General features: G+C 38.9%; 1 protein-coding gene across 1 annotated transcript; it reads left to right on the forward strand.

The window, feature by feature from the left end:
• Positions 1 to 4,928: 4,928 nt before the first annotated feature.
• Positions 4,929 to 7,077, forward strand: LOC126696015 (uncharacterized). The gene is made up of 3 exons (XM_050392805.1): positions 4,929 to 6,033; positions 6,145 to 6,206; positions 6,436 to 7,077. Exons 1-3 carry the CDS (start codon positions 4,929 to 4,931, stop codon positions 7,075 to 7,077), a joined length of 1,809 nt encoding a protein of 602 aa, XP_050248762.1.
• The last annotated feature ends 6,276 nt before the right edge of the window (positions 7,078 to 13,353 follow it).

Consider the following 13,353-nt stretch of genomic DNA (forward strand, 5'->3'; position numbering starts at 1 on the left):
ACATCAATAGTCGATCTCCAAAACAACACTAATCCACCTCCCATATCCAAAACAATATCCGCAGAATTTTGTTCCCGGAAAATCGCATCATCAGAGTTCACCTTCAAGATCGGCCATGGAGGAGGTTTCCAAATGGCACGGTGTGGAGGTTGATTGGATTGATCTAGTTCATTACCCTTCATTGTTGTTGTTGCGCTTTTTTCCTTGCCTGGAATATTGACCATATTAAACACTTGCCGTTGGGATTGCTGGGAATTAGAGTTAATAGAAGCAATAATTGGTGAGCTGTCATCATTCCCCGCATTTAACTCTGTATCAATGCCCTTAGGACAGCTTAACATCCCATTAATTGTAGGAGATAATGGCAGCGAAAATTCCAGGCTACCATGATTAGTGAGATTCATATCACTCCAACCGTTACTCATTGAATTACTTCCCAAGTTGGACACGTTATTACTCCCCTTATTAACCACGGCATTAACTTCCATATTGAGCCCACTATTACTTCCATGCGTGAAGTCAGGACCTAAGTTATGGATGTTAATACCTGACCGGGCGTTACAATCAGACCTGTGAGTGGCTGTCTTAGCATTAACTTCTTCAGTGCAACCGTTACGTTCACCTTCAACATCTGTAAGTCCAACAGTCACCATGGGATGGCCTGAGATATCGCTGTCAGGGAGGGTAAAGCCATTGTTATCAGACTTTTTTCTTGCTGCATAGAATCCTGGGCCACAACTTGCGTTACACCTTGATTGTGGAAAAACTCCTTGACTGTTTGGTTCACCGTCTACTTCTTTCTCCGGCCCGGTGGACGACTCTGTGTGGTAAGCCGTGATGCAGCATTCTGGCCCTTCTCTTATTGACAGAGAGAGGCGCTTCCATGACTGTGCTAGTCCTTCCATAGAGTTTAACTGAATTTCCCAACACACACAACCTAACAACACCTTCACAAGAAGGGACAAAACAAATCTACAATGTTAGAGAAGTTAGAGTTTAGACCCTAGAACCCTCGAGCAGCAGAGACAAACTCTCCTTCAGAAAGAAGGGACAAACAATTCTACTGCCCAAGGGAAGACTCGGCTTCCAGAGAGACAGAGAAACTTTCTGTAGCGTTGGTACTTGGTAGGCCTTGAGTTGTACACGAAAATATTGGCAAAAGAATAACGGGTGGAAATAATAATAATAGTGACGTGAATAATTTTCATATATGCAAAATTAATTAAATTAATCTATCTTACATCCCAAAATTCAATTAATCTATCTTACATCCTTGCCTTAATAATACATCATAAATCCCAAACTTTGTTTAACAATACATCATATTAAAATAAGATTCTAAAAAATATTTTTATATGGAAAAGATTTGGTTCAAAATATGTTTGGAGCCTAAGAAAGCTTCAACTACCAATATGAAGAGAACATGTGTCTTGGTATGCGTAATGTAAATGACTCACTTAGTTGGTTGGGCTAAGTGAGTATGTGCAATATTGCACATAATATGAACTAATATCATCTTTGTATTGGTAACAAGGACTAATGTCATCTTCCAACGCTCTATTTATTTTAACAATAATGTTTTCTAGAAAATAAGTCATTTTTCATAAAGTATTTTCTATAAAACACTCTCACTTTCCTATATTTGGTAGTGACCTTAAATGAGTTGAAAAACAATCTCCTAACTTCCCTTATTTTGCTTACTGTGAGAGAGTTGTTTTTCAAAAAAAATTAATAGAAAACAATCTCTAAAAATAAGTCATACTTTTTATATTGACCAAAGATAATTTTTCTTTTAATGTATTTTTTCTAATATTACCAAACACTAGAAAATACGGAAAACTATTTTTACACAAGGTTTTCCATTGAAACAAACAGAGTGTTGGTTACAACTCCACTTGGTATCTTTTTATTGAAGGTGATTTTTGACAAATCCATTATTGGATTACTTTTTTTTATCCTTCATTCTTGCAAAATTTCCAAAAGATTAACGATTAGTAACTATATCATCAATCAAATGTTTTTTTTTTTTTTTTTTTTTTTGAGAAACCATCAATCAAATGTTTAAATTTTAAGTTTTTGTAGTCTAAAATTATGCATAAAAAATAAGTTTATTGATTAAATAATAATTAACATCTAGTTGACATGAAATTTGATATATATGTTAAGAACATAAAGAGCATGCAATCTAATAGTTAAATTTTCAAAATATGTAAGTTGTAATTAATGGGTACAATCAAGTTTGGAGCAAAATTTAAGGATAGATGACTTTAGGAAAGATATATACACTAATCATCACCAAACAACCCTACCATTCACATGTTGGCAATAGTGTATTAATACTAGGAAGTCATCTACTATCCATCAACCTTTTAATTAAAAAATTAACCACCAACCATGATAACCTTTATGCATGTACACAAGAATCTGTAATAGTCTTAATATTTCCTCATAAAAATGTAAGCACCACCTGCATAATATATATTTATTCATATATAGAAATTGTACCTTGTAGTATTCTTTCTTTTTAAACCATATTACTCCACCTATGATACCTTGCATTAGCCATAGAGAAATTTTCACATAATATTGAATTAGCTTAACACTCTTGTATCACCGGCGTTTACAAGGGATCCTATGTTAAATTGCAATGCTAACTGCATGTAATCTTAAGATGTAATTCAAATTTAATCTCACATCTAGCTTACTAAAAATACCAGGAATAAGGCTTTGTTGCTTTTGTTGTTATCATAATGTCATCTATGTGGATGGATTAATAGGTGGATCCTTTACAATATAGTGATCTCAGCCTATTATTTGGTTAATAAAGCAAAATTGTACATGTAGGTCAATGTATGTAAATCGTACTATAATTTCCCCTAAGATTTGGTTAAAGAGTAGGTATGTATAGATAAGCTAACATGAAATTACATTGACTTACCCTCAATATCTATGATTACCTCGGTGCTTGTATCATACTTTTTGAAGATTTCCTACTATTGTACTTGGTTTGGAATGATTAAAGGTCCAAAAATATGATAGAATTGTTTGTATATATATGATATAGAATTGTTTTAAAGAAGCAGAATCATTGCACACTCAAGCATAGAGTATTTAGGGGCTCTCGGGCTTAGGCACGTAGAGCAGTTTCAGTCTTGCAGCTTTGCTTGCAAGAAGTGTGGTGGCTCCCGGAGTGAGGTCGTGGTTCGTTCCCCTCTTTCACCTCGTCCGCTGCTGGGTTGACCTCCAACGGAAGTGGTGTCGATGGCGGAGGAACTAGAAGAGCTATGGAAAAAACTTACTTTTACAGAAGAAGAAGATGTAGGAATAGCATTAGACAGAAGTAGTACAAGAGCAGCGAAAGAAGTAGGAAAATGTTGTGTTTTGATGAAGATTCTGACCCAAAGATGTATAAACTTAGATGCTTTGAGAAAAAACTTACGTATGTTGTCGAAGCCGAACAAAGGGGTCCAGATTTCTGAGATCGATGAAGAACTCTTTTTGGTGGAATTTGGGGACGGGAAAGACAAAAAGAGAGTGATCGATATGTGTCCTTGGAATTATGAAAAACAGTTAATTCTTATTCAAGACTTTGAAGGTGAACTTACCCCAAAGGAGATTGACATCAAATGGGCTCCCTTCTGGATACAGATCTACAACCTCCCTTTGAAATGCAGGACAAAGGAAACCGGATGGGCTATAGGCTCAAGCTTAGGGACGGTGATGGATGTTGATGTTCCAGAATCCGGTGTGCAATGGGGCAAGTGTCTTCGAGTTTGGGTGCGTATTGATACGACCAAACGTTTGATGAGAGGCAAGAGGATAACCATTGAGGGAGGCGAGAGCAGGTGGGTGAGCTTCAAATTTGAAAGGCTCCCAAATTTCTGCTATAGATGCGGCCTTCTTGATCATGCCCTGAAAGATTGCAGTGAGGAACTCGACGCTACAAAAGAAGCAGAGGCGAACATCCTCCAGTACGGGTCCTGGTTAAGGGGCTACCCGATACGACGAAGTGGTTATGAGACTTTTAAACCGGGGGTGAGAACTGAAGAAGGTAGCAGCTCCGGTAAAATGGAAGGCAGGGCAGTGAGAAGTCCGGTTGTGACACAGGAACCGAGGAAGGATTCAGTGAGTGGCGGAAATCACGGGACTGAGAAGACAGCTCTGAAAGTTAGCAACTCGATGAAAGATAGCAATCCGAGAAGTGATGGAGAAGGTTCAGGTACCCATACCCCTCTGTCAGTAGATTTGAGTGAGAAAGGCAATCTCAAAGAGTGGGAAGGAAAGCTTGGGAGGTCAGAAACTTCTTTGGGCTGTCAGGAAAAAGTGCAGACTACAGGCCAAGCTACACCTTTAGTTGAAATGCAATGGGAGACAGCTCATGTTCAGGATTTAGAGGATGATCACGTGTGTGTGTTGGCGCCAACAAAAAGCCTTGATGGAAATGTGACGGGCCAAACGCCTGTGGGCCAAGACTTGGGCCTTTCCCCTAAGAGCTACACGGAGAGGCTAGATGGGCTGATGGAGAATATAAGCCCACCGAAAAAAGATGTGGGCAGGCCAACAAGGGCTGCAAAGCCCAAGTCTAGCAATGAGGAAAAAAGCCTCCTGAGTTTAAAAAAAGAAAGCCCAACCCCTCTACAAGTCTTAGACACCAACATTCAAGTTCCCCACGACTCCTCTAATTTAGTTCTGGTCTCTGAGAGCAAAAATGGCACGGTGCAGGCGAGATGGAAACGCATTCCTCGCATGGAGACGAGCACACCCTCCATCTGTGTTGGTCTTGCTGGTTCTAAACGTCCCACGGACATGGATTCTGATCTTAATGAGTTACCAAGCAAAAAAATTCTGGTTTCTCATTCGGAAAAAGAAAACCATTTTGTAATGGCGAAGGCTGGCTCCCAGCCTCGCCAGGTGCAATGAGTTGCATAATGTGGAACTGCAGGGGGCTTGGGAACCAACTGGCAGTTCAGGAGCTTGTGGAAGTGGTGCAGGCGAAAGCTCCCAATGTCGTGTTCTTAGCCGAAACACTGGCAGACGAGGTAAGGCTTGAATATGTCAAGGATAGGATACGGTTTGATAAAGTGTTCACGGTGGGAAGGGTGAACAGAGGCGGCGGATTAGCATTGCTGTGGAAATCTGATATTGAGGTCGAGGTTGTTACGTCCTCGGTGAACCACATTGATGTTACAATCAATAAGAACTCTGGGGCTGCCTGGCGTTTCACTGGGTTCTACGGTGAACCAGAGACACACATGCGTCATGAGTCCTGGGATCTTCTCAAGAACCTTCACAGACAGAGTTCTATGCCGTGGCTTTGTGTCAGCGATTTCAATGAGATAACTAAACAGTCGGAAAAAATGGGTGGTAGATTGAGGCCTTTCTCGCAAATGCAGAATTTCAGGGAGGCTTTAAACGAATGTGGGCTAATGGATTTGGGGTATATAGGTTCACCTTTCACATGGAGCAAACATTATAGGAGTGGAGCGTCAATATGGGAAAGGCTGGACAGGGCAGTGGCTTCACACGATTGGTTTATTAGATTTCCTGGCTCTCGTGTCCACCATGTGGACAGTTCAACATCGGACCATAAATTTTTGTGGATTGACCCTTCATTCCTGGACTTTCAGTTAAAAAAGAAGGTCTTCAGGTTCGAAGATATGTGGTTGGCGGATAAAGGTTGTGGCGAAACAGTTGAAGGAGTGTGGCAAGCCAGTTTTGAGGGGCCTGTGAATTCGAAGGTGATCAGGAAAATAGAGAGATGTGGGAAAGAGCTGACTCTCTGGAGCCGTAACAAGTTTGGTAACATCCGGAGGGAGCTGGTTAAAAAAAGAAAAGAACTAAACTGGGCAGAGCAACAAGCCGTGAGGACTGGGCTCTCTTTTCGGGTTGTGCTCTTAAAGAAGGAAATTAATTCTCTAATGGGGAAAGAAGAAAGGATGTGGAGACAGAGGTCTAGGTTCACTTACATCAAAGAGGGTGATCGAAACACCCGTTTCTTCCACAGCCGTGCCACAATGAGAAAGCGAAGAAATTGTATAAAAAACATCCGAAACCAAGCTAATGAGTGGTGCACTGGTCAGGAGTAGATTGCGGATACGTTTGTGGAATACTATAAAGATTTATTCACTTCCTTAACTCCTGAAGTTAATTCAGAAGCACTTGACTCTATCCCGCAGGTTGTGACTGGTGAGATGAATGAGATTCTGGTTGGTGAATTCCAAGCTTGGGAGGTTGAAGCAGCTCTGAATCAGATGGCCCCCCTCAAAGCTCCAGGACCCGATGGAATGCCCCCCCCTGTTTTATCAGAACTTCTGGCATCTGGTTAAAGGTGATGTTACCCAAACTGTTCTTCATTTTTTGAATTCTGGTTCTCTGCCTAATCCTTTAAATCATACATTTATTACATTGATTCCAAAAACAAAAAATCCTGAGCAGGTTTCCGAATTCAGACCCATTAGCCTATGCAATGTGCTTTACAAAATATTCTCCAAAGTCTTAGCAAATAGATTGAAAAGAGTGCTTCCTCAAATCATTTCTGAGCATCAGAGTGCTTTCATTAAAGGTCGTTTGATCACGGACAATATCCTAGTGGCCTACGAGACTCTTCATTACATGAAAAACCATAATTCAGGGAGTTCGGGTTTTATGGCCCTCAAATTAGATATGAGCAAAGCCTACGATAGGGTGGATTGGTCTTTCCTGAAAAATGTTATGTTGCTTATGGGCTTTGATGAGCGATGGGTGGCTCTTGTTATGGAATGTATCACTACGGTGACATACTCCATATTGATTAACGGTGAACCCATGGGTAACATTAAGCCGAGTAGAGGTATTCGCCAAGGCGACCCTCTTTCTCCTTACCTATTCTTGATGTGTTCCGATGGTCTTCACAGGATGATCCAAAAGGCGGCTTGCAATGGGGATATCAAAGGTGTCTCTATTTGCCGCAATGGCCCAAAGCTGACTCATTTATTTTTCGCCGACGATAGCCTCCTATTCTGTAGGGCTACCATCCAGGAATGTCGAAAAATTATGGGTATACTTGCTGCATATGAGAAGGTTTCGGGGAAAAATTGAATAGAGAGAAGACGACCATCTTTTTTAGTAAGTCCACAACCCTTGACCATCAGGCTCAGATTATGGAGGAACTTGGGGTGTCAGAGTTGAAACAATATGAAGATTATTTGGGTCTACCAGCATTGGTGGGCAGAAATAAAAAAGCGAGCTTTGGCAAAATTAAACAAAGGGTCTGGAAGAGAATGCAAGGTTGGGAAGGCAAGCTTTTGTCACAAGCGGGTCGAGAAGTTCTAATCAAATCTGTAATTCAAGCTATCCCCACGTACATGATGAGTTGCTTCAAACTCCCCTCCACTTTGTGCCATGAGATTGAGATAATGGTTAGAAAGTTTTGGTGGGGTCAAAGAGGAGAGAGGCGGAAAATCCATTGGGTTAGATGGGATGACCTTTGTCGTCGCAAAAATGATAGGGGAATGGGGTTTAAGGACCTCACTCTGTTTAACGAGGCCATGCTTGCCAAACTTGCTTGGAGACTTCTTCACGACGATAACTCCCTCTTCTTTAGGGTGTTTAAGGCCCGGTTCTTCCCCTTTGGCACCATTCTTGATGCCAAGGATTCTGTTTCAGCCTCATACGCTTGGAGGAGTATTCTAAAGGGCCGCGATGTAATCCAAAAAGGAGCACTTTGGAGGGTGGGCAATGGGCAGCAAATTCGAATCTGGAAAGATAATTGGCTTCCCTTGAAGGGCCTTGCCAAGGTCTCTTCTCCTCAGATACAGGGGCAGATAAATTCTTCAGTGGCAGCACTAATTAATGAGGCTTCAAATAGCTGGCGCACCAATGTAATTGATCACGTATTCGAACCAGCTGAAGCGGCAGTCATCAAGAGTATCCCTCTGCCTTCCTTTAGGCAAAGGGATAAGCTCATTTGGCCTTTCACCCCAAATGGCCAATACACTGTGAAGTCGGGTTACCGATTCTTGTATGATGGCAATTCAATAACCCAAGCTTCAGCTGATGACCCCTTGCTTTGGAAAAAGATTTGGGACCTTGAAGTTCCAAACAAAGTGAAAAACTTTGTCTGGCGTGCGTGTAGGGAAGCTCTCCCAACAAAAGCTAATCTGTTTCGTAGGAAGATTGCCCAAGATGCTCTCTGTGATAATTGCAAGGAGCGGATTGAAGATGGCTCACATTCTATTTTCTTTTGTCCTTTGGTGCAGGCCTTGTGGCAGTCCGACCCTCGTTGGAGCTGGCTATTTACTTTGGACGATCAACCTTTGAAAGACATCTTCAACTATGCCATCTTTGGAAAGAGAGATGTTGAGCTTCTGGCCTTCACGGGATGGGCACTCTGGAACCGTCGAAACCAGGTCCGACTTAAGGAAGTTGCATGCCCTCTGGACCAAATTCTCAAACTGTCGGAGGGAAGGCTTGCTGAATTCAGGGGCACTAGATCTTTCACCCAAAAAATGGTTCACCATAACCATATACGCTGGAGACCACCAGTGGGTGATGTGGTGAAGATCAACTATGACGGTGCTATTTTCTCAAAGGTAGGACGGGCCGGTCTGGGTGTTGTCTGTCGCAATTCGGAGGGCGTAGTCATTGCCTCTCTTGCTGAGCAGATTCCGCTACCAGCGACCATCACTCAAGTCGAAGCTTTGGCGGCAAGAAGGGCGGCCTTTTTTGCAGTTGATATTGGCATTTCCTCGGCAGTTTTGGAGGGAGACTCGGCCATTGTGTATAGGGACTTGTTAAACTCAGAGCCTTCCCTTGCGCCCCACGGTCATATTATACAGGACGTTAAATTGTTAGCTTCTTCTTTTTCCTGTATTACCTTCTCTCATACACGTAGACAAGGAAATGGTGTCGCTCACGCGTTGGCTAGGTGGGCTATCAACTCGCCCAATCAAAATGTCTGGATGGATAATATGCCACCAGACATACTTAATGTAGCTCTGGCTGATATAGCCTCTTTGGTTTATTGATATGAAAGCAGTTCTTTCTCAAAAAAAAAAAAAAGCATAGAGTATTTAGAGTCATAGGTCATAACCCCTATGTTGTGAGTTGTAAGGGGAGAATCTTAATTGAATGAACCTAAACATAAACATGTCATTAAACATAATTTTTACGTTCATTTTATGTGTACAATTTTTTTTTGTACTATGCAATACACATAAAGGAGAAAATATTGAGAGTTTATGGCCATAACAAATGTTTGTGTTACAAAATATTTTTTGAAATCTAACATGTAAAGAAAAAAAGTTATAAAAAGCAGAAAAACAAAATAGAAGGGGATAAGAGTATAAATGCTTTTTTATTCTAACATGTAAGTAAAAATAATTCAAAGAAACAAAGTTATGATGTTAGTAGTTCAAAATTCATAATTTATTTAGCCAATGAAATATCAATTGGTGTATGTGCGGTTAAGTGTTATGGTATTATTTTTAGTGTCCCTAATATGTTTTTTTCATTATATTATATCAGGAAAAATGCCATACACCCCCTAAAATTTCAACTACTGGCCAAAAGACCCCCTCAACTTTTATATTGGCCAACTTACTCCTTAAACTATTCAAAACCACCAAATCAATACTCTAGTTAGTCTCACATTAAAACACTAACAGAATAAAAGCATGTAAGACTCACGTGTCCTTTAAAAAACAAAATTAATCACCCAAAGCTCCCAAACCCAGTAGAAAGAAGAGAGAAGAGAAACAAGTTCAGTGCAGAGAGACAAAATCCACACCTCTCAGAGCCACTGTAGAGCTTCTCCCTGCCGTCTCGCCGCCCTTGTCCCGATAGCACCTTGGTGGTTTCGCTGCACCGTTCAATCCTAGTATTTATTTTTTTTTTTCCTTTCATTATTTCCCTGATTAAATGTTTGAGAGGGAGGGGGATATGGCTACTACTCTAATGGGTTAGGTGCAAGAAAGTAAACAAGGGTTGCCATACTCTAGAGATGAGAACGAATGGTACATGACATGATATACCTAATACAACCCATCTAAGAGAGAAATGAGGGAGGAAGGAAAGGGGGTTTAAAAGAGTACATAACCAAATGGGAGAGGCTAGACCCCTAAATCTACTGAATATATGCTTTTTATTTCAGGTATCTTGGTGCATAGGTGTACTTTAGCCAAAAAAAATTGAGTTGGTGAATGAATAAAAATGGGTGAAAAATTGTTGTTGCTTTAACTTTGCTTCCAAGTGCAGGACTATAGTTAAATAATAACTTGATGAGCCCAAGGTCAATTCCATAAGGAAAATGAGTTGATTAGCAATTCACAAAATAAACTAAAACAAATAAAATTTTATTAAATTGAGGAAAACAACAATATTTTCTAGTAACTTTATTTGTATTTTTTGGGAATACGTGTGGGCAAAAAAATGTTTGAAAATACGTGTAATGTTGTTTAAATACTGAAAATTGTTGTTTAAATAACAGTACACGTATTTTCACAACACTTAAACAATGTTACTATAAATCTCTTATCCAACGGGCTCTAAGGTTTAGGGAAATCTAGACAATACATCTATTGGTTCTTTTTTTTTTTTTTTTTTTTTTTTTTTTTTTTTTTTGAGTTAGAAGATCAGAAACTAGTATAGATAATGAAGGAAAAGTAAACAAATTGGGTCTAGTGTTGTAGGACAAAACAGACGAAAGAGTGAAAACAGCTCAATGAAAGAGCATGGCAGATAAACACATAATATGACAAAGCTATATAAAGAGAAAACAAAACTTGACATGAGGGGTTCGGCTATGTCTTCTTTTTGTGCTTCTGTGAAGTGCTGTTACTCGGCCAGAAAAACAACAGTAGCTCCATCACAGATGGCCTTCGGTTGTAAATGAATTTTTTCAAAATAGAACTTGTTACAAGTGTTCCATAGAGACCAAGTGATGACCGTCCAAATCTCAAGCTCTCTGGCAGGTCTAACTTGTTTCTCTCCACCGAAACAGTAAGAAAAAAAATCCTATGGGAGTCCCAAGTCCCTCTGACCATTCCCAAACATTTCTGGCGAAAGGCATTCCCACAAGACGTGGCTTACATTCTTTGGTTGCTGACAACAAAATTCACACCGCGGTTCCACCTTTAGTTTTCTTCTCTGTAAATTATCTCTTGAGGGTAGGATGTTGAGGCATGCTCTCTGCACAAATATAAAGCATGGATTTTTCCACAGTCCCACTGCATAGTACCTTCGTCAAGGAGTTCTATTACTCGCATAGATTGTGGAATAGGGCCAGTAAAAATTGAAGGATGATGATTTTATACTTCAACTAAAACTCATACGAATGCTGATTTTAGCACTAAGAAAACAATAATTATCCTTCTAAAGGTATTTGTATGAATTATATTGATTTTAGGCAAGGCAAAACTAGTATTTTAATTCTCAAGGAATTCTAAGGGTATGTTTGGTAACTGTTTTTTTCTCTTATTTTCTATCCAAAAACAATTTTCTATTTTTGAGACTAAAAAACTTGTTTGGCAACCTAAAATGGAAGAAAACAAAAATTGTTCTCAAAACTCAATTTGTGAAGAAATTTGAAAACATGTAAAAGGCTGTTTTCAGTTTCTAATTTTCAAAAGTCAATGAAAATACACATTTAATTTAATGAATCTATCTTATTTAATAAGTTAGCATTAGAGTTTAAATCCTAGTAACAATAAATTTTAGTATTTTCTATTTTTTCTTCAAAAAATTATCTTTTAATTTCAACTAACCAAACATGTTTTTTATTTCAAAAATACAAGAAAATTGTTTTTTCTTTATATTCCCGAAAACAAGTTTTTGAAAATAGAAAACAAAAACTGTTATCAAACATAACCTAAGTATTTAACGTGCATGGACTCTATTAAGTCTAAGTTAAATTTAAAAATTATACAAAACTAAACATTTTCCTATTAAGTCTAAGTTAAATTTAAAAATTATACAAAACTAAACATTTTTCTAGATAAGTAATTAAATAAAATAAATAAATAAAAACACACACACAAGAAACATTAAAATCATAAAAGTATTGTTAAGAACATACCGATAGAAGTTTGGGTTTCGCCTTTAGCTTTAGAAAGACTTCTAGCAAGCCATTAAACACACACACACACACAAAAAAACCTAAAAAAACTATAAGAAATAACTAATTTCATTCTAGAGCTGCCACTTTTTTGAATTTTTTTTCATCTAAAAAGCCTTTAAATAGGCCAAGAAATTTTATTACAAATAGAAATCTCGTTTAAAAAAATAAAAAAAAAAGCCTTTGGTTTTCAGGCTTCACTGAAACAACTTTTTTGGCCCATTAAACATCATAATTTGGAGTTTTCATAAACTGAAAACTACGAATGGCGGAGTCAATAGTTCAAGAAACTGTCAATATTAGCAAGATCTCAATAATGTAGACACGATTATATTCCAAGCAACAACGACGCCAAGCACACGGGTGGAACCAAGTCAAGCACACGGGTGGAACCAAGGTTCTATTGTCTCGAGAGCACAACAATTTAGGACACAAACCTAGTCACCCTTGTAGGAAAATAAGGACCATGATGCTTCCAATTTCATCACATTTCATACTATATAAGACGCTTCATTTGTACTTTTCCTTTTAACTCCCTTTTCTAGGAACCCTGCAGAGCTACAAGGCTAGAATGATAAAAGGATGTAAACCTAACGACCCTCCCACATCTACTGCTACCACAATGCAACACTTGAATCAAGCAACAACAGTTCAGCCTAAGAATGACAGCAAAGACTTAGCGTAAATGTCTAAGGAATTGCATAACCTTATTTAAGTTTAATTCTCGTTGATTCTGGTCTTATGTTATGGCTTATCCCGACAGATTGGCCATAAGCAAGCATTGAGAACCATGTCCTAAATAATGTTTCTTGCAAATCAGAGCAAACATTCACCAAAAGAATCTATCTGCTAGCTTTAATAGTTGGAGTAGTCTTGGTGGTTTTAAAAATACTCAACCCGCAACCTTTAATAGTTTATCCAACCCAACCCACTTGAAAATCAATATCAATATCATATCCATATAGGACAATGCGGGGCTGAGCAGGTTGAATGGTTGGACGGAATAATCGGGTTATTGCACAAGCATAATCAGAACTCATAGGCGATAAATGTCAAAAGTACTCTCACTAAGTTGACCACATCATTGAGCATGCAAGAAAATGATTGCAGCCGAACCTCATAAGTTTATCATCATGCCTCAAAGTGGAAAAGTAATTGAACAGAACATTTTCAAAGGCCATGAACAGGATAGATCTTACAAAGTAAAGAATAGTGACAAGGCTTACCTTAAACCTGAGTCTGATAAGAGTGAGAGATGTCCT

The sequence above is a fragment of the Quercus robur genome, chromosome 8 (assembly GCF_932294415.1).
Source record: "Quercus robur chromosome 8, dhQueRobu3.1, whole genome shotgun sequence".
Taxonomy (NCBI): domain Eukaryota; kingdom Viridiplantae; phylum Streptophyta; class Magnoliopsida; order Fagales; family Fagaceae; genus Quercus; species Quercus robur.